This window comes from Cydia pomonella, chromosome 12 (assembly GCF_033807575.1).
Source record: "Cydia pomonella isolate Wapato2018A chromosome 12, ilCydPomo1, whole genome shotgun sequence".
Taxonomy (NCBI): Eukaryota; Metazoa; Arthropoda; class Insecta; order Lepidoptera; family Tortricidae; genus Cydia; species Cydia pomonella.
The window spans coordinates 7757111-7783730 of NC_084714.1; the positions used below are offsets into that span (position 1 = coordinate 7757111).

Genomic DNA, 26620 nt, shown 5'->3' on the forward strand with positions numbered 1-26620 from the left:
AAATACTATATGTATTACCAAGCTACGCCTACTTCCAGAGAGAAAACAAATTACCAAATGTGTTAAATAAAATTATGCACATTGCTGCCATTACGAGATTATTATGAATACTTATTATATCATTCTGAATGAATTATTCCACATTTCCTCATAGCCTCAGCTAAATTACAAATGAATTAGAATATGTTATTAACTTATTACTGTATAAATGATTAGATAAGTCCAAGATTCTGTAAATATAACTTGTCGTTGGGCATTCTAATATAGTCCTTAAGTAATTGAAATAAGGTTTAAGGGTTTTGCCGCTTATCGTTGAAAGAGACATTATTATAATTATGTAGGTGCATGTGTAGTGAACATCTAGGGCATACTCACAATAACACTAGGTAATAGTTTGAACGAGAATTTAATTAAATTCCTAACTTTATCGCATACTCTTACTGAAATAGATGAACCTATTAGGCTAGGTTAACACGGTGTTAATTTTTCCCGTATACCGTATACGGGATTTTATCGAATATCGTATTGACAGCAAAATTCGCATGGCAAAGTTCAAAATCGTTCACACGGCTAGACGGATTTCGCGCATAGACGTTGTGTGAACGAAATAAAAGTTGCCATAAAAATATTGCTGTCACTACGATATTCGATCAAATCCCGTATACGCAGTATACGTACGGGAAAAATTAACACAGTGTAAAGCTTTAGAAGTGCCCTAACCTTGGGCCAGTGAAAGTATTTTTGATTTTACTCATAACAATATAGTGTTACGAATTCGTTCCAATTTTACGATGCAGATTGTCGTAGTACTTTCCGGCATGGCACGGTCGTGTTCTCAGTTTACCGGACAGGCCGTACTTTATGGTCGAGTGACTATAGACCGGCCATGGTTGGGAAAGTTATAGATGCAGTTTTGGGTCATTCTCCATTGTCTCCTATATATTACAGCCCACGTGCAAAAGTGTACACTTACCTACACTTTTGTAGGGTTTTAAGTGCAATATTCGTTAGTCGTTTTGAGACATTTTTGTTACCTATATCCTTAGAGGTCAGGGATTCCAGGGCACTACGGTTGAGTACCAACTGTAAGGATACTGTTTAGTTTATATAGATATTTTGTCATTATAATACATTTTTCTAGATTAAATAAGCTAACTATAGTATTAAAAGTATTTGTAACGATCGATCACGTGAAGAGTCACGTGATCGATCCCTCCATCTTAAATATTGAACGAGCATTCGAACGATGACAGTCGAACGATAACAGTCGATGCAAATTACAAGTGGTTACGTTGATTGTATTATTAGCAGGTCAGTACGTTTTGTTTTGTTAGAACTCGATACAATATAATTGCTTGTCTGAGCGACAAGCGTACTACTGTCGTGTAGTTAGTTAGATTGGAAGAGGTTATATTCATTGTGCCAAATAAATGTATTTTGATCACACCTACCGTTCTTTTAATATTATGGTTAGACCCCTTATATCTCAGAAGTGAGGATAGGCGAGTATTTTAACAAATCACTCGTTTATCCCGCCTGCAAAAGTTAATTAATCGGCCCTGGCACAATGAATACAATTACTGACGCATAACGACTGATGATATTGTTTGTCTATGTTTGACCACTTATTTTGACTAATAATTTTTTTATGTGAGGTTAGTGCTCACACTTAAATAATGTTAGCTTATAAGACAACTAAATAAATAAAAATAGTAAACGAAAAAATAAAATATTGTAATGTAATAACATCATAAAACTGAATTAGCTTACGTGAGAAATATTAAACGAGTGCATACGTTAAAAGTAAAACGTATGCTTGTCAGGACAGATCCTGAGTTGTTAGGACAAAAATAACAGTTACATAATTTACACTAGATAATTATAATTTCCAACTGTGCCAACTCAAAGCCGACAACTGGCTGGAAGTGGCACAGGATCGGGACAGGTGGCATTCTCTCGTTTTGGAGGCCAAGACCCTCTTTGGATCACTGCGCCACAATAGTTAGTTTATAGTTAGTTAGTTAATTATAATTTCCTCCTCCTACTTGCATCGGTTTCCTCATCACTGAAGGTAGTTGCCACTTCGAGGGAACAGTTTCTCTTTGACAATTTACCGCCACCTCCATCTGTCGCCAAATGTAGGGCACCGTGGAGCCCGGATTGGTGGCGTGGAGCGTGGATTAATTTCCAATAAATCCAATAGGTAAAATATAAAACCTAAGGTGGATTGTTGCATTTTAATTAGAATATTTTCATTTTTACTTCATTATACAATTAATTTCAATTACAACGGTCTGATTTAATAATGTTTTGATTGGTTCGCAATCAGCGACGGAATATATATATAGACAACGCTCTCCATAGAAAATACCAGCCATACTGACACTGACAGCTACCCCTTCACCGTGAATATATCCTTGCAGCTTCGAATTATATTCAATAAACTAATTCCTGCTATTAAACAAAAAGTTGTGATTGATCAATAAAAGTTTTGATTGCCTATAATAAAATTCTATGCGTCAAACCGTTGTTGCGTTACAATATTTTGGCGTTGTCAAATCTTACAATAATTTCACTAAGATGGAACCAATTCATATAAATTATTGTTTGACGCGTATTTATTGTCAAGATTAGGCATGTTTATACTTTATAAGTGTATGTCGGTACATACAAAATTTGAAACGTAATGTTAATATGTATTATGTATTTTGGAACAATGAAAGTACATACAAAATTTTATAAAATGCCAGTGTTGAATGTTTCCCAAGTTTAATATACGTTTTTAGTTATGTATCAATAAAATGTAAATAATACAAAACAACAACGCAATATGGAAAGAAACCTGAAGTTAAAATATTATAAGTGAGACGACGTTTTATTTTAAAATTTAATAAATTATTTAACTATTTATCATACGACCTTTTGTTGGGATGTTACCAGATTCAATTGAACTCTCCGAGATATTTTCAGTACGTGCCATCTGAAATATTATTCTTAACTGAATATATTGTTTTGTTTTAAATATAATACATATGAAATAACCAAAAATATAAGTAAGCGTAAGAACAACCTTATCTTCAAGTCCCACTTATCCATTTTCTGTCTGATAGTAATAAATTTCTTTGAAATGTACGCTACAAATTCGCGTGTTTGGCTAGGGAACCAAGTGAATCAACCTGGTGCCTGCCTGTTTAAAGTAACAGCATTTTTGTCCAAAGAATTTTCTGTTCCGGTCAGGGATTGTGCAACCGGTTTTATTTAATACCTGTAAATAAATTCTCAAACTAATACCGCTATAAAAATAATAGCTATATTCCTATTAGAGGTATTGTTTTGATTTTGCTTTTGTTTTTACCGTTATATATAGACTATTTACAATATTAAATACCTTTATTCAATACCGCCATTCATTGTACTTGAAAGGTAAGATGTCAATCAGACACTACTACTAAATCACAACAAATAGGTCTAATACTGTAACGTCACGTGATAATATTTTGCATAGCTGGCTGAAGTGTAGTAGTAGTACCTAGATTAATATTATTTGCTTCTGAAAGTAAATTATTTAAGTAACGATGTCCTTCATTTTTATTCGCAAAGGAAAAGCCTTGCCAAAGTACTAAGTCTGAAATATTCTGACAATTTAGCAATACGAAAAGCGCAACATCTTCGAAGTCACAAATAAAGGAGTGTATTGACATTGACATGTATAACCGGTAATGGTTTTTAAGGGTAAAATGTCAAATACAGATATTGTTGTCTAATGGCAAAATCACTAATAGACATGAGTACCGTTATTGATTATACCTGTAATCAAAGCTTTAGTGATAAAAATTGCGAAATACAACTATAACCGGTTATACCTAATTTTAAACCGGTAGTCAGAAAACCGGTAACGATCCTTTGTGAAACTTGAATAAATAAAACAGGAAGTTTATCGGCAAAAAATTTGCACCGTACTTGATATTTTACATAAGAACAAGTAATTGGAGTTCCTTTAAAGTAAAATGTTGCATAACGCCATCTCATTCTGTCACCCCGTATCAAAGTATGCCCAAAAGGGCATGAGTTATTATGAAACTAATACATATAGTTACGACATTTGGTTTAGCGTATTAGTCTACAACAGTCTGTTAATTTAAATAATTATTTATCATGTTTAGGAATTAAACTTACACAAACCAATTAATCCCATTCTTCTTCTTGTGTTGTATTGAATTTTTGGTACCAATAAACGCACAATAAGGCATTTGATATAGGTTTCTGAATTAATAATTTTGTATGGGCTGACATGTTATGCCACAGAAGGCTGCTGTCGTACTAAAGCTGTCTAATTCCGCCTAGTACAGTCAATTCACTGATTTAAACCTTCACGATTTTTACACATCTTTAACTTATACAAATGGGACTTAATCGCTTAAGTTTTAAATTTACCTCCGACGTTTCAAGGACGGTGTTGTCGGAGAAGACTGGCTAAAGTTGACATCAACATTTACATTAGAAAATCGCGCGAGTTTTTCGAACTACTCGCACAGTCGATTCGTTTTCGGCACAGTAGCCGAGGGGTCATTTTTGAGCCCAAGTCAGTCTTTTATAGTTATTCTAGTTCGATGTTCGCAATAAAATGGTTTTTTTATTGTACTTTTATTGAAAATATATATTTTTACGTTATGCTTAAAGCTAGATGCGTGATGGTGTGGCAATGATGCAAACTTGCCTATTCTTTTTATTAGTTTTTTTTATTGTTCGAATTCCCTAGGTGAGCTTGAGTTTGCTCGTCTTACATTTATATGAACAAATTGAATAGTTGTTTATTCAAATAGTGATCAAATTATTGGTATAAAGAAAACGATATGATAAATAAATCAATAATAAATCTATATAATAGATTTATATACATAAATACCTTGTGATGTTAGGATAATTTTAATGTAACATGACGAGGGGAATTAAGATGATTTTTATAAGAAAAATAATGAAACCGTTTTGACGCGGCCTGAGACGTTATTTCAGGCTGCGAAAAACACTAATAATTGATGCAAATTTAGAGTTTTGATATAGTGTAGATATTTCATGCTGCTGAAAATAACTGAAACTTGTTAAAATTTCAAATCTCATATATTGTGTAGAGATTCATTCATAACGGCCTGAAACGATATTTAAGGCTGCTGATGGCGACTGAAACTCGTGATAAATTCCAATGTTTTGACATTGCGTAAGGTATCATTAGAAATGGCTTGAAACGATAATTCAATTCAATCAATTCAAATATACTTCATTCATGTAGGCCTAGCAACAAGCACTTATGAATAGTAAGACAGTATTACATATAATTATCTTAATCTAATTATCAGAGCAATTTATTGATGTTGTAAATATTATTCCATATATAATACTAATGAATATAATTCATAGATCAAATTTAATACTAAAACTTTCACAAAATATAGTCATACAAAAAAAAATGTATAAAAAAAATACAAGTCTAGATTGTTTCTAGAATAAATTCTAAATGTCAAACAAATATAATAAAAACAACAAAGGATATTTCAGGCTACTGAAAACGACTAAAACTTGATTTAAAATTAATATATTTTATATAGTGTAGAGTTTTATCAGAAACTTCAGAAAGGACCTGACATGTCGCTTCCTGAAAACTCTCAGGACTTTTTGAAATTTAAAAAATTGGCAGGGGTGATATTTCGGGCTGTTACAGCTTGTTGGAAATGCTAATATTATAGTTTTAATGGTATTAGAAATTAATAATAAAACTTAACTGAAATCAAGGTATCCTGTCGGCTGATAGAGCTCTTTTAAAAGAACAACGTGTTTTCTACCTAATCATATTTTAAGCATATGTTGCAAAATGCCGCATCGTAATGTTTTTGTAAGGACGATTAAAAATTTGAATGAACAATGATATTATCCGAACAAATCTAAGTTTCAGTGATGGACGCAAATGACGATAAGGTCAGCAATAATGGGCGCAGAGAGAAGCGCAGCTCCGATCATAATGTCGCGGAAGTGGACGTTAACGAATGTGAGATTCGGGAACGTCCAACGCCTAAATCATCTGCCATGCCAAGTGAGGGAGCGGAAGGGAGCCTGAAAGGTAGGCAAAGCCGCAAACACTTGCTGCATGATGAAGAGTATGATTGCGAGTTACGGTGTGAGAGAGCGCCACGTTCACGAACACCAAATTTGGGTCCAGACATGTTCCGTGCAGTTGAAGCATGTCGCCATAGACGCACGGGCGCGCAAGAAATTGCGGATGGTAGTGGAGTTCCTCTTATGAAGACAACTAGCATAATTATAAGCATCCGCGACATCATGTAAGTCCAATACGGTATGGACGCATGGAGAGAAAGAGGCACTATGTTTATAGTAGTAGTTCTGATGACGACTATCGTGTAACCTCTAAACATAAAAGGTTGTACTCTCACTCTCCATGCGTCAATCGTGTCGTAGATAGTAAGTAGACTACCTGAATGAATCTGGTGAAAATACTAAAAGTAAATTTCTAATCATCGTAAAGATGTTGAAGAGATGAAGATTCTCGAGTTCGATCCAATATCGAAAGATCAAACCATTCCTACATGGCTTACAAAAGTAGAGGAGTGTGCTGAGACTTACGGGTGGGCAGAGAAAGAGATTATACATTTCACGCTTCTGAAACTTACAGGTCTTGCTAAATGTTGGTACCAGGGTCTCAGCACTAACCTATACACGTGGTCAGAGTGGAAAAGGAAGCTTGTAGAATTATTTCCAAGTCGTGATGATTACACGGAAGTTTTAATAACTATGCTGTCCAAGAAAGCTCGATATGGAGATTCACTTGAGCAATATTACTATGATAAACGTAATTAATTATTATTTTATTATTATCTTTATTTGTCTTGGGTGTTAAGTTAGTAATAGTAAAAAAATAAAAACATACGATGATATTGGGACGATGACACTGAAAGTCCAAATGGAATGGGTCTGAGTAATCATCATGGCTAATAGTCTAGGATATAGGTAATTTAGATTAATTGATATTTTTTGTGAATATTGCACTATTGTTATAAAATAAATGCTTTCGATTAGGCTTTGTAGACGTTAATAAATTAAATTATAATTCAAATTAAGTTATGTGAGCTGTATACTTTATGAAACTGCTAGCTTAACAGTCTAGGCGTGATTCATTTATTTAGTATAGATTTCATGTTGACACTTGGAGAGACAGTACACCTCCAAATCTTATTAGTATTAGTACTCTGACATTGGGGACCTTTTACATCTCCAGATTTAATGTATTATTTACCATAGAGACAATATGTCTCTGTTTTACTGTAGTCATTATTTATTTTAAGATAATTATAATGTAATGTTTACCTAGGTATTGGCCGTTGTATTTGTAAATGTTGTTATATTTTTTCATGTCACTACATGATGTTACTATAAATGTTGTATTGACTTGTAAAAGAGTCCTTGAGGTCTACTTGCAGATTTACTTTTAGAATTTTGAAATTCGTATTGCTTAGTTAAAATACTTTATTTTGTAATATACTGATATGAAACGAGTAAATCTAAAATGTAACCTAATGGTAAATGTAGGTGAGCAAAGGGACTTGCTCTAGCAGGATGGCCGAGCTGTAAGGATACTGTTTAGTTTATATAGATATTTTGTCATTATAATACATTTTTCTAGATTAAATAAGCTAACTATAGTATTAAAAGTATTTGTAACGATCGATCACGTGAAGAGTCACGTGATCGATCCCTCCATCTTAAATATTGAACGAGCATTCGAACGATGACAGTCGAACGATAACAGTCGATGCAAATTACAAGTGGTTACGTTGATTGTATTATTAGCAGGTCAGTACGTTTTGTTTTGTTAGAACTCGATACAATATAATTGCTTGTCTGAGCGACAAGCGTACTACTGTCGTGTAGTTAGTTAGATTGGAAGAGGTTATATTCATTGTGCCAAATAAATGTATTTTGATCACACCTACCGTTCTTTTAATATTATGGTTAGACCCCTTATACAACGATATGACCGCTAGTTCGGCAGATCAACAAAAAAGCTATAAGTCTTCAATTGCGCTGCGATTAGTTACTTGCGGTCATTGATGTAAGTAAAAGGGGTAGATATGTGACGTTAATAGTTGACAAAACTAAAATCTGGTCCAGCACCCATTCATTTGCAAATACTGCACACCATTATAATGTACATGTGCACAACGAGCAACAAGGATAACCAAATATAGTTAACAGCGCTGCGCAAGCGAGACCCCTATATTTTGCGTATTCCTCGAGGTGCAACAGAGAAAAACTAATAACATTATACAAATGTGTAGGCGAGACGTACATACTTCTTACATTGTCGTCTTAAAGTGATATTAAGTCATTTCGATTTTTAAAAAATATCAATGATTTGATATTACCTAATCTTAGACCGTCTCTCTCAAGCAAATATCTGAGCGAGCGAGTTACACTTAGTTAGGCTTAATCCTACAAGTACAAAACGTGTTTAAAAAAACACTTAATTTTAGTGCAAGCATCAAATTAACGTATCAAGTTAAATAGAGTCCCAAACAAACGTCGATCGCGGCGAAATGCCTCTTCGGTAACATACTACACGAAAAATTAAATACTACAAATTAATTATACTAATGTCAAAGGCTACGGGAGAAAGTGCGTCAAGTAAAAAAATCCAGTGATATCTTTTTGATTCAAGGTGAAATGCGATTCGGTGAATTACTACAACAATTTTATGCTTTTGGGGTACAGTACCCCTAGTGTAACTGTGATCGACATCATAACGTGACGAACGCGTTTGCGTTAAGTGTCATTTTGTATAGGATTTTGAGTTTCCAAAACGTCCCGCTTGGCGCGCTCTTTCGAAATTCAATAGAAAATGAGACTAAACGCAAACGCGTACGTCACGTTTGGAAATCGAATTTATTTACACTACGGGTACAGGTCTAACAAATCTAAAAGTGTGAACCTTGTTTATTCATAGTTACGATACGTATACGGATTCACTTATATTGGACAAGTTGTAAGTCATGGGAATAAGCGCCTTCAACGTCGGTCTTTATTAGGTAGCGTCAGGAAACAAATATTTATAAAATATATACGAAATTAAAATAAATAGGCACTTTATTTATTTTATGGAAAACAATTTTTTTTCGCTAACACACTAAATAAAATATGTAAAACCGATAGTTTATCTATACAATTAAAAAAAATATGCGTAGAGGGCGGTATAAAAAAGAAAATTATAATGTATGGAGAGAAAAAAATTGTATCAAAAACGAAACCGAACATCATTTTTAATTTTCACAATTCAATCGCTAGGCATTTCCACTGCTGCAGCTCGTTTTAAAATAGAAATAAGTTAAAGTTTTTTCTCTTAACATAATAGTTTTCATTTTTTTAACGTTCATACTCATTTTTAGTTAAAAAAATTGCAAAAAGTTATATTTTTTTAAATCATTCCCTATCGAAGGCGAAATTAGCAATGTCCCACTTTTATCGATTTGAGACGGCAGCGTGCCCTTACATTAGAATGTTCAATTTAAAGTATTCGTTCTGATTTTCATCGTTTTCATTTTCATCACCTTAGTTGCTCTACAAAGAGGACAAATTAAAACAAATAGTCAAACGGTAAATACGTAGTTAGGGAGTTTCGTTCTGTTCATCATCAGCAGTTCCACTACACTAAATGCCAGTTTTTGGATGAAAATGCTTAATTTGTAGACAAAAACTACAACAATCACTATATGTGTACCTATAAGATTTTAGGTGTTCCCTCAATTCTTCATGGATTCCATCATCAGAACTTTGAACCCGGGACAGGACCATCGGCTTCATAGGCAGGGTCACTGCCCACTAGGCCAGACAAGTCGTCATACATTTTACTTGACAAATAGAGATGATTATTATTTATTTCTTTTGTTTATGATAAAAGGAAGTAAATAAATAGGTTAAATTTGATTGATTTAATATCTGTTCTAAATATTTTTTACACAGTTTTCAACATACATAAGTACATCTTAAAACTACACTATAACTCGCATATTAAAATTGTAAATCCAAGCTCTGGTTAAAAATGTTGTCCATAGTTTTCCTATTGTTGTACAAGTACTATTTAGTAATTTTTGATGGACTATTCCCGATATTTGGGTTTCAAGTTAATGCAAGATATTGTTTTAAAAATACTATCAGAAAAACTGGATTTTTGGTTAACAACCGGTTATTCGTATATTAAAATAAAAACCGGTTACATTCTATAGTTTCAAGGAATAGGAGCACATGATTTAAAAAGTTGCATATTTATAAAAAATTTGCTGACTCTACAATGCATGCTTACTTGACAGTCGGATAAACGTGTTTCTCACATGGGTAATGCATAATTTAGCTGTCGCGCTCACTCAATAACAAGGAAATTTTAAATATTATTTAGAAAAAAATATGTTTTCAAATGTTATAACAGTACTTACGAATGAAAAGTGATACCGTGAGCTTTGTTTTTGTGCTTGGAGCTATTGAGGCACTGGAAAAAGGCGCAACACGGCATTCTTTGGCAATATTTTATCGAATTTGATGACAATGTTGACACTTCAGCGTCACCCGTACGACTAATTCAATATAGGTCCCGGAACCTATATTTTGTGGCTCACGATCGAGCGCCTGGTACAGTCAGCGTCAAATACTTTGTAGCAGTCTAAGTGGCCAAATAGTTCGGTACACCATACTAAATATATGGTGTACCGAACTATTTGGCTACTTTGGTTGCTACAAAGTATTTGACGCTGACTGTACCTCATCTACCCCTATTACGTACATCAATGCTTGCGGTTTCAGAATTTTGGCATGCTATAAGCGCACGCACTTGCAAGACTGAAAACGCAAGAAATTAATCGCAGTGCGTTCTTATCCTTGAGGTGATGTTCGGATGTCAACTGCAGCTATTATTGTTGCAGCGTCGTTGTAGAAAAAATAAAAGTGATGTTCGCCGCCACATTACTGCCGCGATTATGACATTCATTCCGTCACTTATTTTACAAAGGAAAATGACAGATACAGCGATGGAAGCAATCAAAGAGCATATAATCACTACGTTTTAGAAGCAATGACGTCGCAACAATACCTACAACAGTACCATCCCTACTTGTCCTATCATGTAAACAAACACGTCTCGAAGATATTAGAAGATAGATAAATAATCATCAGATCATCACTTAAAATGTTGTTGTATACATAAAAAAACTCACAAAGTATTGAAATCAACCAAATAACCACTGAAAAATATTATTTTTAATAAGATTCTTCAATAATCGCAGTAACGAACGGATTATTTGACATTACGATGTCTAGATTGTCTATGAATCGTATTGTTGAACGTCACGTTTGTTTACCTATCCGACCGTCCCTTCAAATCGGCCTGGGCCTTAACATACCTTGTGTCTTTATTTCTAACTCTACTGGAAAATCCGACTATCTTAGAACCTATGTAAATTTAATTTCAATATTGAGTAGGTACACGGTAGTGAGAAGATTCCTACATCAGGTTTAACGAGTTCTCGAATTGACCTTAAGAGCCTTTAAAATATTTAGTAGCTACGAAGTATGTAGGTAGGTACTGATACTGACTTGACATCGTTTGAAATTACGAAACTGGGTAGATATACTGCCCGTGACTTGGTCTGTGTGGCATGATGATGATCAATGATAAAAACTACCCTATGGCCTATCTAGGGCCTCAACTATCTTCATACTAAATTTCATATAAATCCGTTATGCGGCTAAAGAGTGAAGAGGTAGACAGAGATAACTACTTTCGCATTTTATAATATTACTTAGCTTCTGCCAAAGCAATGGAAATGGAGACAGGACATACCTACTATTCGAAGAGGGGAAGCGAATAACGATACGCAATCGCTTTCAGTTGGAAATCGCCGGACGGAAGTTCCTGTCCACTCTTGGCCATAAGTGAGCTACGAGTGGTCGGGTTGAGCTGGAGCGAGGCCAGAAGGGTCGCTGAAGATAGGAACGCGTGGCGCGAGCTTGTGAAAGCCCTTTGCACCTCTGGGGTGCCTTAGGACATCAACAACAACAACAAAGCAATGTGTCCCCCCGTCCCCCAATGTGAAAGCCTCACTTACTCGTATGCCACACTTACCCGTATTGACATGTACCTGTATTTTACCCTATATCTAGTAAGGTAGAGTTAGATAGGTTATTTTACGCACCTACATTAACATTAAGTAATACCTTACTTATAGGTGCAGTTCCTTCAACGAGCATTCCTCTCCATTCTGATCGTCGATTTTAAGTTTGTGTTAATAATGAAGGTTAGATATTACTACTTTTATAGCAAAATATTTTCTTGCTTAGAGAATACACTGCGTGTGTTTCGAGTATTACTTTGTTTTAGGGCGTTATTTTGAAAATTAGAATTTCTATGGTCTCTGATGACTTGGAAAAAGTTATAACACTAAACTGACTATGGATTTTTTTGTGTACTAGATATTTTTTCCTTTTTAGTAATTGCTTAAAAATATATAACCTCCATTATCTGGGTCATAAAATCACAGCTATTTACACCTCATTCATTAAAACGCGGTCAGTAGTTATCGCTACGGTGGCACGTACAAAACAAAAATAAATAGGTAACACTGCTAAAACTATAACCCTTTTTTTTGGCGTTGATCGGGTAAAAAGTGAACGAAACAAATATTTCGACGTTCGGAACAGATGCGCCAGCCATCACCACTTTCACTGTTAATCGGAACCGGAATAGCTTTACGTATTATAAAATATATAAGTACCTACATATACATATCAGCCTACAAGATGGGCCATTTTTTATTTTGTTGACGATTTTTTTGCTACTTACCTAAAAGTAACATTTCGTGGATAGATAGTTCCTTATTATCTACAATGCAGGTGCAATTTCATTTCGTATTTATCGCGCCCAGAATGAGGAATTCTACAAATCAGCTAATTTTATCCAAATCTAACGAAAGATGGGCAATATTAGGCTATGGTGTGACTATGCTATGGGATACATTCATTATTTTATGATTAAAAATGTGAAATAGTATGAAAATGTGACGCTAAGTTTCATATTGCCACGTCGAGTATGTTCATCGAATTTAGATCTTCTACCACGCACCTCAGACAGCCATTCAGACGAGACGTTGGCGCTCCCATACTATAGCTCGATCAACCGTTTGAGTTAAACAATTTTACTAACCGCTTTGTAATGCGGGCTCTGAAGGAGGTAGTCTACGCTTACAGGTGATATATTATAGAGAACTGGGTGCGTAGCCAACATGCCAATCGCTTACGCTCGTGTTAAGAGGAATTTCTAGTTGCGTTTCGTTCGTTACGTACGAAACGCAACTGTCACTGTCGCACGAATATGGAAGAGTGATAGAGAGAGATGACTACGCTACGCTACGGAGCGTTAAAAGCAATTCCTAGCAGAGCAACTTTTCAAATCTCGAATTTTTGAAGCTATGTTTCTGTCGCGCTGCGAGAGTGCGTGCGTGCGATAAAGACAACTGCAGCTCGGACTTAAATTCCCCCGCAAAAAACTCACAAATCGAGGTTTCCCTCTCGACTGTTTCCGTCTTCAAAACTCAACAATCATTATGAAATATGGAAACTGCAAGAGGAAGAAATATCTATGCCGCTATATTTTGATTTTTTGGATATTTATTTCAGCCAATTCAATTGAGCCGTTTTTGCGATTTTCGAGGCGCTGTAAGTTTCTTCAAAATAAAATAATCCAAAAACGCAAAACATAGCGGCACAGATATTGCTGAATTTGATCTCATTTAAAAAAAATCATTGCTCTAGGTTAAAAATCTAGGGAGGAAACAGTCGAGAGTGTTTGTATGGAAAAATCGCAACCAGGAATTCCTCTTAACGAGCTGTTTCGTTGTATAACTAAGTCCATACACATTACACAGTTTGTTGTCAGTGTATGTATTTTATACATCTTGAATATACTAGTATGTATACTAGTATAGGCCACATAGTTGCGCCCGTGAGAGACAAAACAAACGCAATGCGACAAAATTAAAAACATTTTTTAACAATCCTGACAGCATATCAAAAACATTACCGTTTTGATATGGCTCTATCAGATATATTGAACGTGGAGCTTATCACTTTTTAGAAGTAGGCACTAGGCATAAATTAAAAATTAGACTACGTCAAACAAACAATAATAGCGCTGTCTGTGCTATTCCTACTGAAAGTTCCAAAATACCATATCATGCGGTCATCTCCCCCTGGACCCTTGACGCCTCTGTAGTATTATTGCTCTGAGGTGTAAGTGACTTAATCGATTGAATCTATACTCATTGTAGATTACATTATTAATTACATTGATATAAATAGGTAGTTGGATGTGGCTATTAAAAGAAGATTAAGACCTACGTTAGGTGTCAAGTGAAGACCAATGTCTTGGGAAATTTCTATGGGTCCATAAGTTTATTAAATGCTCTTTATTGCAAGGCTAATTAAAATAAAACTTATTTGAATTCAAGGAACATAGTAATGAAATAAACAATGAATACCTAAATACTGGACAATCTTACACAAATCGACCTTGTCCTACAGTTAACTCAAATAAGGCTTGCGTTGTGTTTACTAGATGACTATAAATATATAGTTATATATAAATACTTATACTCAGGAAAAAATATCCTTAAATAACACACAAATAAATGCCCTTACCAGGATTCGAACCCGGAACATGCGTTTTATAATTTAATGAATAAGTTCCGAAAAGTTCAGAATGTCAGGTAATTCCAAAAATGGACTTTTATGTGATGGAATTATGGGTGAATTTCGGAATTATCCGATATTATGAAGTAGTCCGAATTACCCGAATACACCTTATAGTTTGCTTTTCAACGCTGCTGCTATGTCATGTCTAATTTTTAGCTAGCTAATCAATCTGTTACCCTTTTCATCAGACGTAAAGTGTATATTAATGGGTAGAAAGTCACATGTAATTAAACGCTAATGGAAAGCATTGTGCTTTGATTGATTCACATCACGCTGTCATGTCGTCCTGAATTTGTAGCGTAATTAAAAATTAGCATAATCGATTTCAATACACGTGTAGATATCGACTAAAGTGGAGCTCACTTTGAGAATACCTACGCCATTCCTATGAGCGTTTTCAAAAAAGTAAAGTTTGAAAAGTGCATTTATAGGTATATGTACTTAAGGCTAATCCACGGGAACAGCCTTATATGGGGTTCAATACAAACAACGTTGTGATTTTAACAATGTGTTTACTGTATTTTTGGAATAATTAACGTTAAACTCCCTCTTTCCCAATTGAATGCGATCCTTTTCTACCCTCCCTTTTAGACTTTATTAATTTATTTTATATTTGTTTTACATTATTTTATTTGTAAGTAAGTTTAAATCGCATAAAGAAGGGTGGTTTAAAACGATTTGTTCATAGTATAATATATTTATTTATACAAAAATAAAATGACGTTACGCCATAGGGCACTCTCTAGTGGCTGTTTTTCTTCGGGTCATTCGACATCCGATATCGAATTGGACAATGTAAAAATGCTCTTACTTGACTACCATGTAAATCTCTTTTTGTGCGTTCTTTTTTAATGAATTAGATCGATGTATTTTATATTTATAGTTAAAGTAAACAAAGGTAGATATCCGTTTTATTCAGTAACCTTTATTAAAATTTGTTTCAGCAACAATAATTACAAATACTGTTATATTATATAAGCATTAATTCAAATGAAATTAAGAATAATCGTTTACATACTGTTTAACCATTTCCTGATAGCGTCGGTGTTTCTCCTCGAGATTCTTTAAGGCACTGCCGGTGTTATTCTCCACATTAACTAGAAAGCTGATATGAATCGGAGGTACCTCGTTGTTGTTCGGTTTTATTTCCGTTTTAATAGTTTTACTTCCACTTCTGACTCTCACTTCTATTGAATCATTCTTCGTTCTTTGCTCAACGTCTCCATCATGTGCAGGTTTGTTCCGGTGCCTCAGTTTTTCCAAGGCTTTCTTGCCTGCTGACTTTCTTTTTGAATGTTCATAGGTTTCCTGTACCTCACTCGTCTTATTTGGATTAGCCGACTTCGAGACATGACTTTTACGCAGCACTTGAACAGTTTTCTCGGAAGATTTATTGACTAAATATGACACTTTTTCCTCAGTTACCCTTCTTCTTGGTATATTATGAGTGGATTTTCTTTCCGACTTTGGGTCAGATTCTATGTCGGTCTGTTTATTTTCAGTAACGTTTTTTTTGTAAATACTGACCCGATTCGCTGCTCTTACCCTGTCAGAGTATCTTTGAAGACTTCTAGTTCTCATCATCTGAGGTCTGATCGATTCTAAATCGGGGCCGAGACCTCCAAGCTTGACGTTAACATTCGGTTCCATTGTAACACGCCGTAGTGGTCGCCGAGGTTGAGAAACTTCAGAAACGCTTTTTAGGTTATCTTCAGGAGACTTGTTTTCTAAATCATCATTGAAACATACATCTTCAACCGAAGACGTATCTGAATAGTTAACTACCTCCCGCTGAAGAAGGTTCTCGTAATATATTTCATTGTAGGCTTCCGTATCATGAAATTCTTCCACAGGATTGCCTTGTTCTTCGTCGCCAAAGCTCAAGTTGCCTCTGTCCGTATCACCAACTTCGGGTGAGATAGAACGAATCTCTGGTCCGTCCTGTTTATTTTCAACATAATTTGGGAGGAACTGATTGCGGAATTTCTCTAGGTATGTGCTTGAGCGTTTGCTTTGCATATTTTTGTTAACGAGATAGCTCGAAGCATTCTCTTCCTTTTTTACTTTTGGTTTGGGCTTCAATTTTTCTTGTTTTACACGTTTTATATCTTTCGGTACCTTCATGACCACGTCTTTTTCGTAAAATGGCACAACCACTGTTTCAACATTATCATCTGAATTTGTATCTACCAGTGAAGTTTTATTTTTGAAATTTTCTTCTAAACTATCTGCTGAAATATTGTTGCTGTTATTTGAATGTTTTTCCATTTTTCGTGGTGGTAAAATATTTCTGAGATTTCTCATAAATAAGTGGGATGACGTTTTCATAATGACAAGTCATAAGTAATTATTTTTACATGACTTTTACCAACAAAATATGCAGAATATCTCATTCAGACCGAGTAAAAAGTTTGCATATAACAACTATTGAAAATAGTTGAGTACCAAACACAGATTGCATAAAAAGTATAAAAACTTTCAACAAAACCCGAAATTTTCCGTAAAACCAATCCGTAAATTGCATGCCACGCTGTAGGCGTATTCAGATTGTTTTATCTGTAATACTGTTATGATATAATGCTCAAAAGATATATTTTTTTTATACCCCGTAACAAACAAGCATAACCAGCAATTCCAGATCTCTTCTCGCTCACATTTATTATTTAATGCAACAGGGACGTACTGGAATTCATACGACATGTTTTAAAATCTGAATTCGCTTCCTTGTCCAAAGTTGGAACACGTAGCATGCTGGCGCCGAGCCAGCCAGGATGCGTGCCGAAAATCGCTTTACTCTGTCTGCCTCCATCATACACCTAAACGAACGTACAAATAGTTCACTTTTAACAAATGCGACATGTTCTTTTCCACGTTATTTTACCAAATGTAATAAATCTTATTCAATCAACTATATAGAATAGACGAACAATCTAGTGAAGATGGCAAAAATGTTAGCGCATGAACTACGTGTCTGGCTTTTTGTTTGATGAGCAGAAACATTTTATAAGAATGGCAATCTCCGAAAACTTGGTCTACGGGTCCTTGCTGGACAAGTGTTAGTAAATATAAATCAAATATAAATATGTTTCTGCTGCGGATAACATGACGAATTTTATCAAGCATCAGGCTCTAAAGTGCTTCCTAATTTAGAGATCGAACTTTCTGTGAAATATTTACTCTGCTTCGACATAGAAATGTTTGGGTAGCTGTTTACACCAGCCAAAATACTGCTGTGCAATTCCTGTAATGGGAATCTGCCTCGTTCTACTATAGCAATATTAAAGATAGTGTTTTTTGCTAAGCAGTCAACAAATAGAAAGTTTGTGCCAAGCAAAGGAGTGTCAAAATACTGGAAAAAAATAGCGTTAGATTCAAACATTAGATAATTAATTATGTGTACAATCTGAAGTCTTAGGTGTTAGTTATGTGAGAGGTGTTCTTTAAATAGCTTTCACGTCAACCTGTCTAAGCGCATGCAAATATGCCGTACCACAATAGACGAAGGCTCAATTAATATATAAATAAATCAGCCAAATACATAGGCCCCAGTTGCCGAGTTGCGGCGGAAACCTGCCCGTGCTAATACAATATTTAATATAAAATGGTTTTGGCGACATTAAGGAAAGAGTACTTTTTATTACACTCTTGGCTTTATTGTAGATCTATCCATATGAAAAAAACTTTTTACCTATCTTGATATGATTAAGGTGAAACTTCTTACATAAGTAGGTACATGTATGGTTTTGATTAAACCTCTTACGTTTTGACATATTTTACAATTGACATTATGTTAGTCATTGTCAGAAATGTACCTATGAAATAAAAAAATACTAAAAATTACACTAGAATACTTTCTTTTAGTCAATATTTTAGGACATTATGTGGACATTATTACAAAAATATAAATAAATTGAAAATGAATTGATTAAGCCCAACAGCAACCTCAATAGACTTGTGTCGTGGATATTTAGACAACAATATATACACTATAAATATTAAACTATTTATAAAATACTTATCAGTGTGGTTTTGTGTGTTCAATGTGCATTAACTTTTATATCTAATATGACCAAGTCCTAGATTGTTTTTTTTTTATAATGTTGTGATAATACAATAGGTACTTGTAAATTCTGGTATGTGTTTGCAGTATGTACTACCTACCTACATAAATAGGACCTTAAATTGGACCATTTTGTTTGTTAATTTAACTATTAATTGTAGCAAACTTTGTTTCTAGCCAAGATGACAATCGTATATCGACAAACGCCAAACGAAAAATAAAAATGGAACGAGATGACAGATGACGAGTAGGCGAAAAGGCACGTGACTATTCCCATACTTTGCGACTTTTTGCGAGGCCCCCTGCATTCAAATAGGCTTGTACTACGTATTGATAACTATTTTGTTTTGTCGCAAAGCCACTCCACTGCAGACAGGGGAGCGATCACGCGTCCTCCCGACGCCCGCGCCTTTGCGCTTACTACATCCATCGTATCTACATTAAAATCTCTATCAAATATGTTATTTATAGCATAACAATAAAGTTCACAATTGAATAAATTTTCAAATGCACATACGGTGAATTTTATAAGTGGACGCCCGCGGCGGAGATGCTTTTAGTTCCGCCTCGTAATGGGGGTTTCGGATTGCGTAGACAACATGATTAGTCGAGCTAGTATGTGTAAAATGTACGATGACGAGCAATTTATTTGTTCGAGTAAGAGAAAACACGATTAATTTTACTTTGTTTTTGTTGTTGAGTCCTCATCAGAGAATAAAAGCTATTTATAAATTGATTCACAATAGTAAAGGTTTAGTTTCGAATGTTGAAATACACTTTCCCGACTTAGTGGACACTGATATTCTAACTCTAACAAAACAGCTTATATATATGTAAAACGCTAAAGAATATTGATTGATGGTAACACACATCAGTGTGTACCATCAGTAAACGATAGTAAATTTAATCATTTCAGATGATCCATATCCATACAGCAGGTAAGCTTAGGTTTCAAGCTTAATGCCATCAAGGCTGTTATCTTAACCACTGGCTAATTAAGACTGTTATCTTAAAAAGTAGTCGTAATAGTAACGAATGTTGGGGAAAATTGAACTAAAGCCGAGGTCGTAATGGAGGTAAAATATTTTATAAAGAGTTATAGCAGTGGTTTTTACGTGGGCAATCCAAAATCGTATGGTCATTTTCTAATTTATTGTGTTCATGTTAAGGTACCAAACTAAACATTTATACCCGGTTATAAGCTATTGTTTCTAGAGAATTATGGGAAAGACGACATTGCAAATAAAAATCTAAAGATATAAACGCACAAATGCCTACAGACTTTTTCATGTAGTAATCAAACGTATATTTAGGGAACAATGTTTACCGTATATCATATACAATTTTACAGACAAATTAATAAAAAAATAATAATATAGGTAAACTTTAAATAAGGGTCTTATAAATAGAAAACGTCTTCAGCTCGCGATCACTTGGGAGTGTGCCCAGAAGGCTTATTGTACATATCGAAATCTATTACTTTTGTAATGTAAAGAGCGGTTATAAGTATCCTTGACTTTACAATGCTTAGATATTATGATACAAGTGCCTAATGGTCGATGCTTAACATGGACTAGTAGCCTTTCATTAATCCAATTTAAATTCTGTTTCAATGACAGTAATACTTAAACTTACGAAGACAATCTTATCACATACACTCCATTAGCTAAAGCTCTTAGTTCATCACTCTGTACAGTCTGTAACAAGAAACAAAATCATCGCCTCTATTTTTAAGACTACAGAGTTCAAAGTTTGTTTAATCTTAGATATATTGTACGTTTTGAATGAGTGGTAACAAAACGGTATTGTCATTTAAATGGGCACCAATTTCACGAGCCTTGGCCTACTTGATTGTAAACTTGTTCGATACAACATCCTAATTCATGTCACCTCGTTCAAGGTTGTGAAAATGCGATACACAAACTATTGGCAATGTCTCGTGATTATTTGATATTGGTTAGTATATCGATGTAAGTAACTGAAAGGTCAAGTGAGGTTATTTAGAAATGAATAGTAAAATGCCAACAAAATGTCAATTTCTTTTACATTTAACTGAAGAGACAATTTTTCTTCAAAAATTGCAAAGATTATAGTTTATATCTAAAGTTGAAGCAAGGTAATATTTAGATATAGACCGATTTAAGAGTATTCAATTTTATTTATTATAATAGTTTTGTCGTTATATGTCTGAACTTTACTAACGAGCATTTGTGGAATGTTATATCTTAGTTAAAAGAAACATTTAGTGTCTAAATATAATCTCCAATTTCGTTTTATTGATTGACTACGGAATGAGTCAATAAAATGAATTGCTGCTGTTAGAGATCAACACCTTGGTATTTCTAGATGTCTAATCCAAGTAATAAAGCAAATCATAAAATTAGACACACAGCATAATCATAATTTATAATCTGTATTATCAAGATTGGCCAATTCAGTGATTATTGGTTAAATCTATAATATTAATAGTATCTAAACTTGCTAGAGTTGCTAGAACAAACCAGGACTTTTAAAATTTAAGATATCGACAACAACATGCTTAAAATAGTAAAATAAATACAATTTCTTATTTGATAACTAATGAATAAATAAATAAATAAATTAATTAATATTATAGGACGTTATTACACAAATTGACTAAGTCCCACAGTAAGCTCAATAAGGCTTGTGTTGAGGGTACTTAGACAACGATATATATAATATTTTTTATTTTTTATTTATTTAAACTTTATTGCACAATATAACAAATAAAGTACAGATGGCGAACTTAATGCCTAAAGGCATTCTCTACCAGTCAACCATCAGGCTAAACAGAAACAGTAGTACGTGCAGGCATTAAACAAAAAAAAACAGAATAAGTAACTTAAAACAAGCAAAATAGCGATAAATAATATATACTAACGGTTATAAACTTACATAAATATACTATAATCAAATATACATACATATATATTAATTTATAATATATAAATACATAGAAAACACCCATGACTCAGGAACAAATATCCATGCTCATCACACGAATACATGCCCTTACCAGGATTTGAACCCGGGACCATCAGCTTCGTAGGCAGGGTCACTACCCACTAGGCCAAACCGGTCGTCAAAAGTCATGAAAAAGTTGCATTTTATCCACAAGAGTGGGAAATTAATTTGATGTACATTTTGAGTTGTTTCATCATGTTGGCTGGCGGAATTGACTTTTATGTTTTATGTATTATTATGTTTTAGAAGTGTACTTGTGTACCTATACTTATAACGAAAAAAAAAAAAGGTAAAATGTTGTTTTTTGTGTACAATAATTCTTTTTTATTGCTTTAGTCTATATTAAACTGTAGGTCAAAACATTACATTAATTTCATCCAAAGTGCACCGAGCGCATCGCAATAGTTTCCAGAAGATTTTGGTAAAAGCTTTTAGAAGCGTGTGTATAAATAATGTGGGACAATAGCCGGAAGGGTGGTTGCCCCCAATCCGTTATCGCAGGCGGACATTGGCGCGCGTCCAGCCTGCAATCTCACCCCCCGGGTATGGTGACGGAAAACGCGACTGCCCTGGATTTTCACGTCATACTTTATTAATAATAGTGAGCTGTCTGTAGACCTCGCAAATTCCCATCGCTCTTAATAAGAATCCAAAATATAGTTGCTAAAATCCATACGTACAAATCGAACCTCACAAAATTTCACGTGAATGGGTTGAAAAAGGCGAACTGTAGAGGAGAACAGCCGGGCCTACGATAAGCATTTTTGCTCTAGTTGAAACGGAGACACTTCACTCGCACTTTGCGCTCGCTCGGTTAATTAGTAGGTATGGAAAGTAAGTGATTTCAAATGAGTGATCGGACCCAGGGTACGTCCTTAAACTACGTCCACAAGAGAGGTATGGGCATTGTGAATGCCGTCTAGCTTCGTGTGGTAGGGCACAGCACAGTGGATATCATTCCAGATCTAGAGCAGAGCCCAACTGGGGAAGTACCTCCACCTTACAGAAAACCGCAGCCAAATAACACTAGAGACCCTACTCATAGTGTTGTGTTCCTGCCGGTGAGTAAGCTTGCCAGAGCTCAACGAGGGGAGGGAGGGTTGTTACGGTCGGCAACGCGCATGTAGGCGTCCATAGGCTACGGAGACTGCTTACCATCAGACGGGCAGGCAAGTTTAGTGATGATGTTGTAAAATACGAACGAATATCAGTGTTGTCGGTACTTTAACTGTCTCATAGTTTGCGTTACATTACATGCCCATTGAATTATGTGATGTAATTATAATAATTGTAAATAATAAATAAATAAAACGTGGGTTCCGGCCTGAGTAAGGAGTAGCATGTGAGAGTTTATTTCTATCTTATTCTATACTCGGCCCTCGTGTTCGAAATGTAGGCATATTTCATGACTACATTTTTTGACGATTAAATAAGTTATTGACTTTGTCTATACATAATAATCTACGGAACTACGCTCCAGAACTAGAGTTGTAGATATTATTTATTTATTTTCAAACACATGTCCGGCTCACAGCGGAGGCCAAACGCCAGAACATGAAAAAACATGTCATAACATATACACAAAATCATATTAATTACAAATAAACAAGTAAATAAAAATTAAAAACAACAATTCATAATAATTCAAGATAATAATTACAACATTTTATAACATTCACATTTTTTTAGGCATATCTCTTCCTAGGCAGATATAGGCGTCACGACGGCTAAGCTTATGTAGGACCGGGCTGGACATGTCTGCCTTATGCACCCGGAAAGGTGGGCCAAAATGGTTACTGATAGTAAGTGGGAGCCATGGAACACCTTCGACGGTGGTCGGTGTAGGACGGGGTGCAGGCAGACCGAAAAGGAAATGGCGAGACGACTTGGACGCATTCTATGCAAAATGGTGGGAAAACGTCAATGACAACGTCAAGTGGAGTAAACGAGGGGCCTTTGCCCAGCAATGGGACACCAAATTAGGCTACGCGAACGCTCCGCAACTCCATGCCCTCACCCTATCCTCCATTCACCTACATCCGTACCTACACTTAGCCGTAATTAGGAAGTATCTGGGACGGGGTTCTCTTGTTGCTGACGTAGTAACGACACGATGCCAAAAACGCTACGTTCGTCTCATATTACTCATTGTTCTATGTTACATTGTTGTCCTTATATAAATTAAGTAGTAAGTTAGTTTTCCGTTGCCGACGCCAACATCTGATGATGCCTCGCAGAGAGGCGAAACACGTGTCGAGTTTTGAACTTTTGGTGGTGGTTTGTTATTTTCATTTCTGCGGTGGGAGGGTGGAAAAAAATAATTGATAGCATAAAAAAAATACTCAACTCAACTAGACTAGCAGTTATTATTTCGCGGATTAGCAAAGTTATATTTTTGTTTTACGACATTCTAAATATTATAAATCAAACATTTATTTATTTATTTACCACACTTACAACTATTTTTACAGGATACTAAGCCTAATACAACAGTTTGACTATTCTAACAATCTGGTTAATTCCTTAAATATATATTTCGTTACGCCTATAACATATAATGTACAACACGAAAACAAGTCAATATTTTAGGCAATTAAATTGAGGGTACGCAATGCTCTTGTTTTTACATCCCTGTTCCTTTTTTAATCATTATTTTATATGCTTGTTGCATTTCTCGGTTAGTGTGCTTGGAAAACAAATCTGATCTTAAATTAATTTCTTTAATATCTTGAATACCAGCGCAGACGACCCGGGACAGACAGTCCTGGCAAAGAATTTGTAGGAGAGCCGACCCCAAATAATTTCAATTTCAATTATTTATTTAATTCGAATCCATAATAGATCCATAATTGTTAGTATTTACAACAAATCTTTAAATTACTTAAGGTTAGTGACATACAAAATAATAATAATAAATCTAATAATATATATAATGGGGTTAACCCCATTATTTGGGGTCGGCTCTCCTAGAAATTCCCGGCTAGGAAACGAAGAAGAATATCTAGAAAAGCCACTACTATTTGACCTTCCTATTGAATATGCTGTTTCAATGGGAACGTACATAGGTACTGCTACTCGTAGGTCGTATTAGGACACCTACTATTGGTCAAACTCAACATATTTTCTTTTAAATGCTTTTCTTGTTGTTTTCTGAAAGAACCTGGGTCCTACGGTAGCAGCATGGTTGCTTTTTTATCACCTGTCGCTATGCCTGTCACTTTCGCACTTACATAATTGTTAGAATGTGACAGAGGCATAGCGACAGCTGATAAAAAAGCGACCGTGCTTAGCCTGCTGCTAGGAAATTTTTTAACTAATTTTGGCACGTTGGTTCATCCGTTTCCATTATTGCTGACTGTACGTGACCTTAAAATATCGGTACCTACTGAAGGTACTTACCAAGTTTATGGATTCTCCGCAACATTCCGAGATTTCTATCTATTATTTAATAGGTAATCAAAGAGGCGTTGAGTAATTAACGTTTACTGTCTAAATAAGGTGTTCCGTCGGTCAATTTGATTAATACCAAGGCTTTTAGGTCAAGTTCGATGATGCAAAGACCCTTACGAAATGCGTCGCCAAATATCTACGTCTTAAGTTACATTTTAAAACCGTTATGTCTCTAGTAATAGAGTCGTATTTAGAGCTGTTAGATTAAATCCAGCGCATTGAGTGGCTTGGCGGTAGAGATCAAATGTGTTTCATGCAAATGAGAGTGAATTATGCTTTTGGTATTTATAGACATAAAAGTCACATATTAAAGACAGGGGCACTGGTAAGATTGTAAACAAAATGGGCTACATCGATCACAATTTTTTTTTAAGCCATTCTCCTGTTGTGTGTATTGTCAGAGGGTCTACCGCGAATCACGTTCGACGTGTTGCCTCTCTGTCGCACTTATAAATTCGTACGTAAGTACCTTACAGAAAACCGCAGCCAAATAACACTAAACCCTACTCTGCATAGTGTTGTGTTCCTGCCGGTGAGTAAAGTTGCCAGAGCTCAACGAGGGGGGGGGGGTTTAGGGTCGGCAACGCGCATGTAACTCCTCTTGAATTGCAGGCGTACATAGGCTACGGAGACTGCTTACCACCAGGCGGGCCGTATGCTTGTTTGCCACCTACGTAATATTAAATAACCGGCCAAGAGCATGTCGGGCCACGCTCAGTGTAGGGTTCCGTAGTTACTCTTCCGTCACAATAAGCTAAACTGGAGCTTAAAGTATAGTAAATTGTTAACCAAGGGATGAAACGGTACCTTTCACCCGAGTTAAACAAATAGGCAAATTTGCATAATCAGTACCTAATTAAAGTAAGTCTTTTTACTATGAAGGGAAAACTTTTTGCGATAACTCAAAAACAGCTCACTGATCATGTCCGCTATAGTTTTCATTTAATGTCTTTCTTAAGCTCTACTTCCACGATTTTTTTCATATTTTTTGGACCTATGGTTCAAAAGTTAGAGGGGGGGGGACACATTTTTTTTTCTTTCGGAGCGATTATCTCCGAATATATTCACTTTATCAAAAAATGTTTCTTGAAAACCCCTATTAGTTTTGTCCAACAATACCCCACACTCCAGGGTTGAAGCGAAAAAAAAAATTCACCCCCACTTTACGTGTAGGGGAGGTACCCTAAAAAAAATTAAATTTTTAGATTTTATTGTACGACTTTGTCGGTTTTATTGATTTATATATCCATGCCAAATTTCAGCTTTCTAGCACTAACGACCACGGAGCAAAGCCTCGGACAGACAGACAGACAGACAGACAGACAG

At 35.2% G+C, this 26620-nt stretch overlaps 2 protein-coding genes and 1 long non-coding RNA gene across 3 annotated transcripts in view; 2 read left to right on the plus strand and 1 right to left on the minus strand.

The window, feature by feature from the left end:
• LOC133523394 (uncharacterized) overlaps positions 1–26620 on the plus strand; it is a 326759-nt gene that overhangs the window by 163996 nt on the left and 136143 nt on the right. The window lies entirely within an intron of this gene.
• Positions 1–26620, plus strand: part of LOC133523389 (macrophage mannose receptor 1) — a 136428-nt gene that overhangs the window by 43844 nt on the left and 65964 nt on the right. The gene's annotated exons all lie outside the window — the stretch shown is intronic.
• On the minus strand, positions 15705–17816 carry LOC133523386 (uncharacterized). Its single transcript, XM_061858931.1, has one exon. It carries the CDS (start codon positions 17125–17127, stop codon positions 15796–15798), a length of 1332 nt encoding a protein of 443 aa, XP_061714915.1. The 5' UTR covers positions 17128–17816; the 3' UTR covers positions 15705–15795.

Bases quoted from the DNA above. Each gene is read 5' to 3' on its own strand.
- LOC133523386 (XM_061858931.1), bottom strand. From the start codon at position 17,127: ATGAAAACGTCATCCCACTTATTTATGAGAAATCTCAGAAATATTTTA.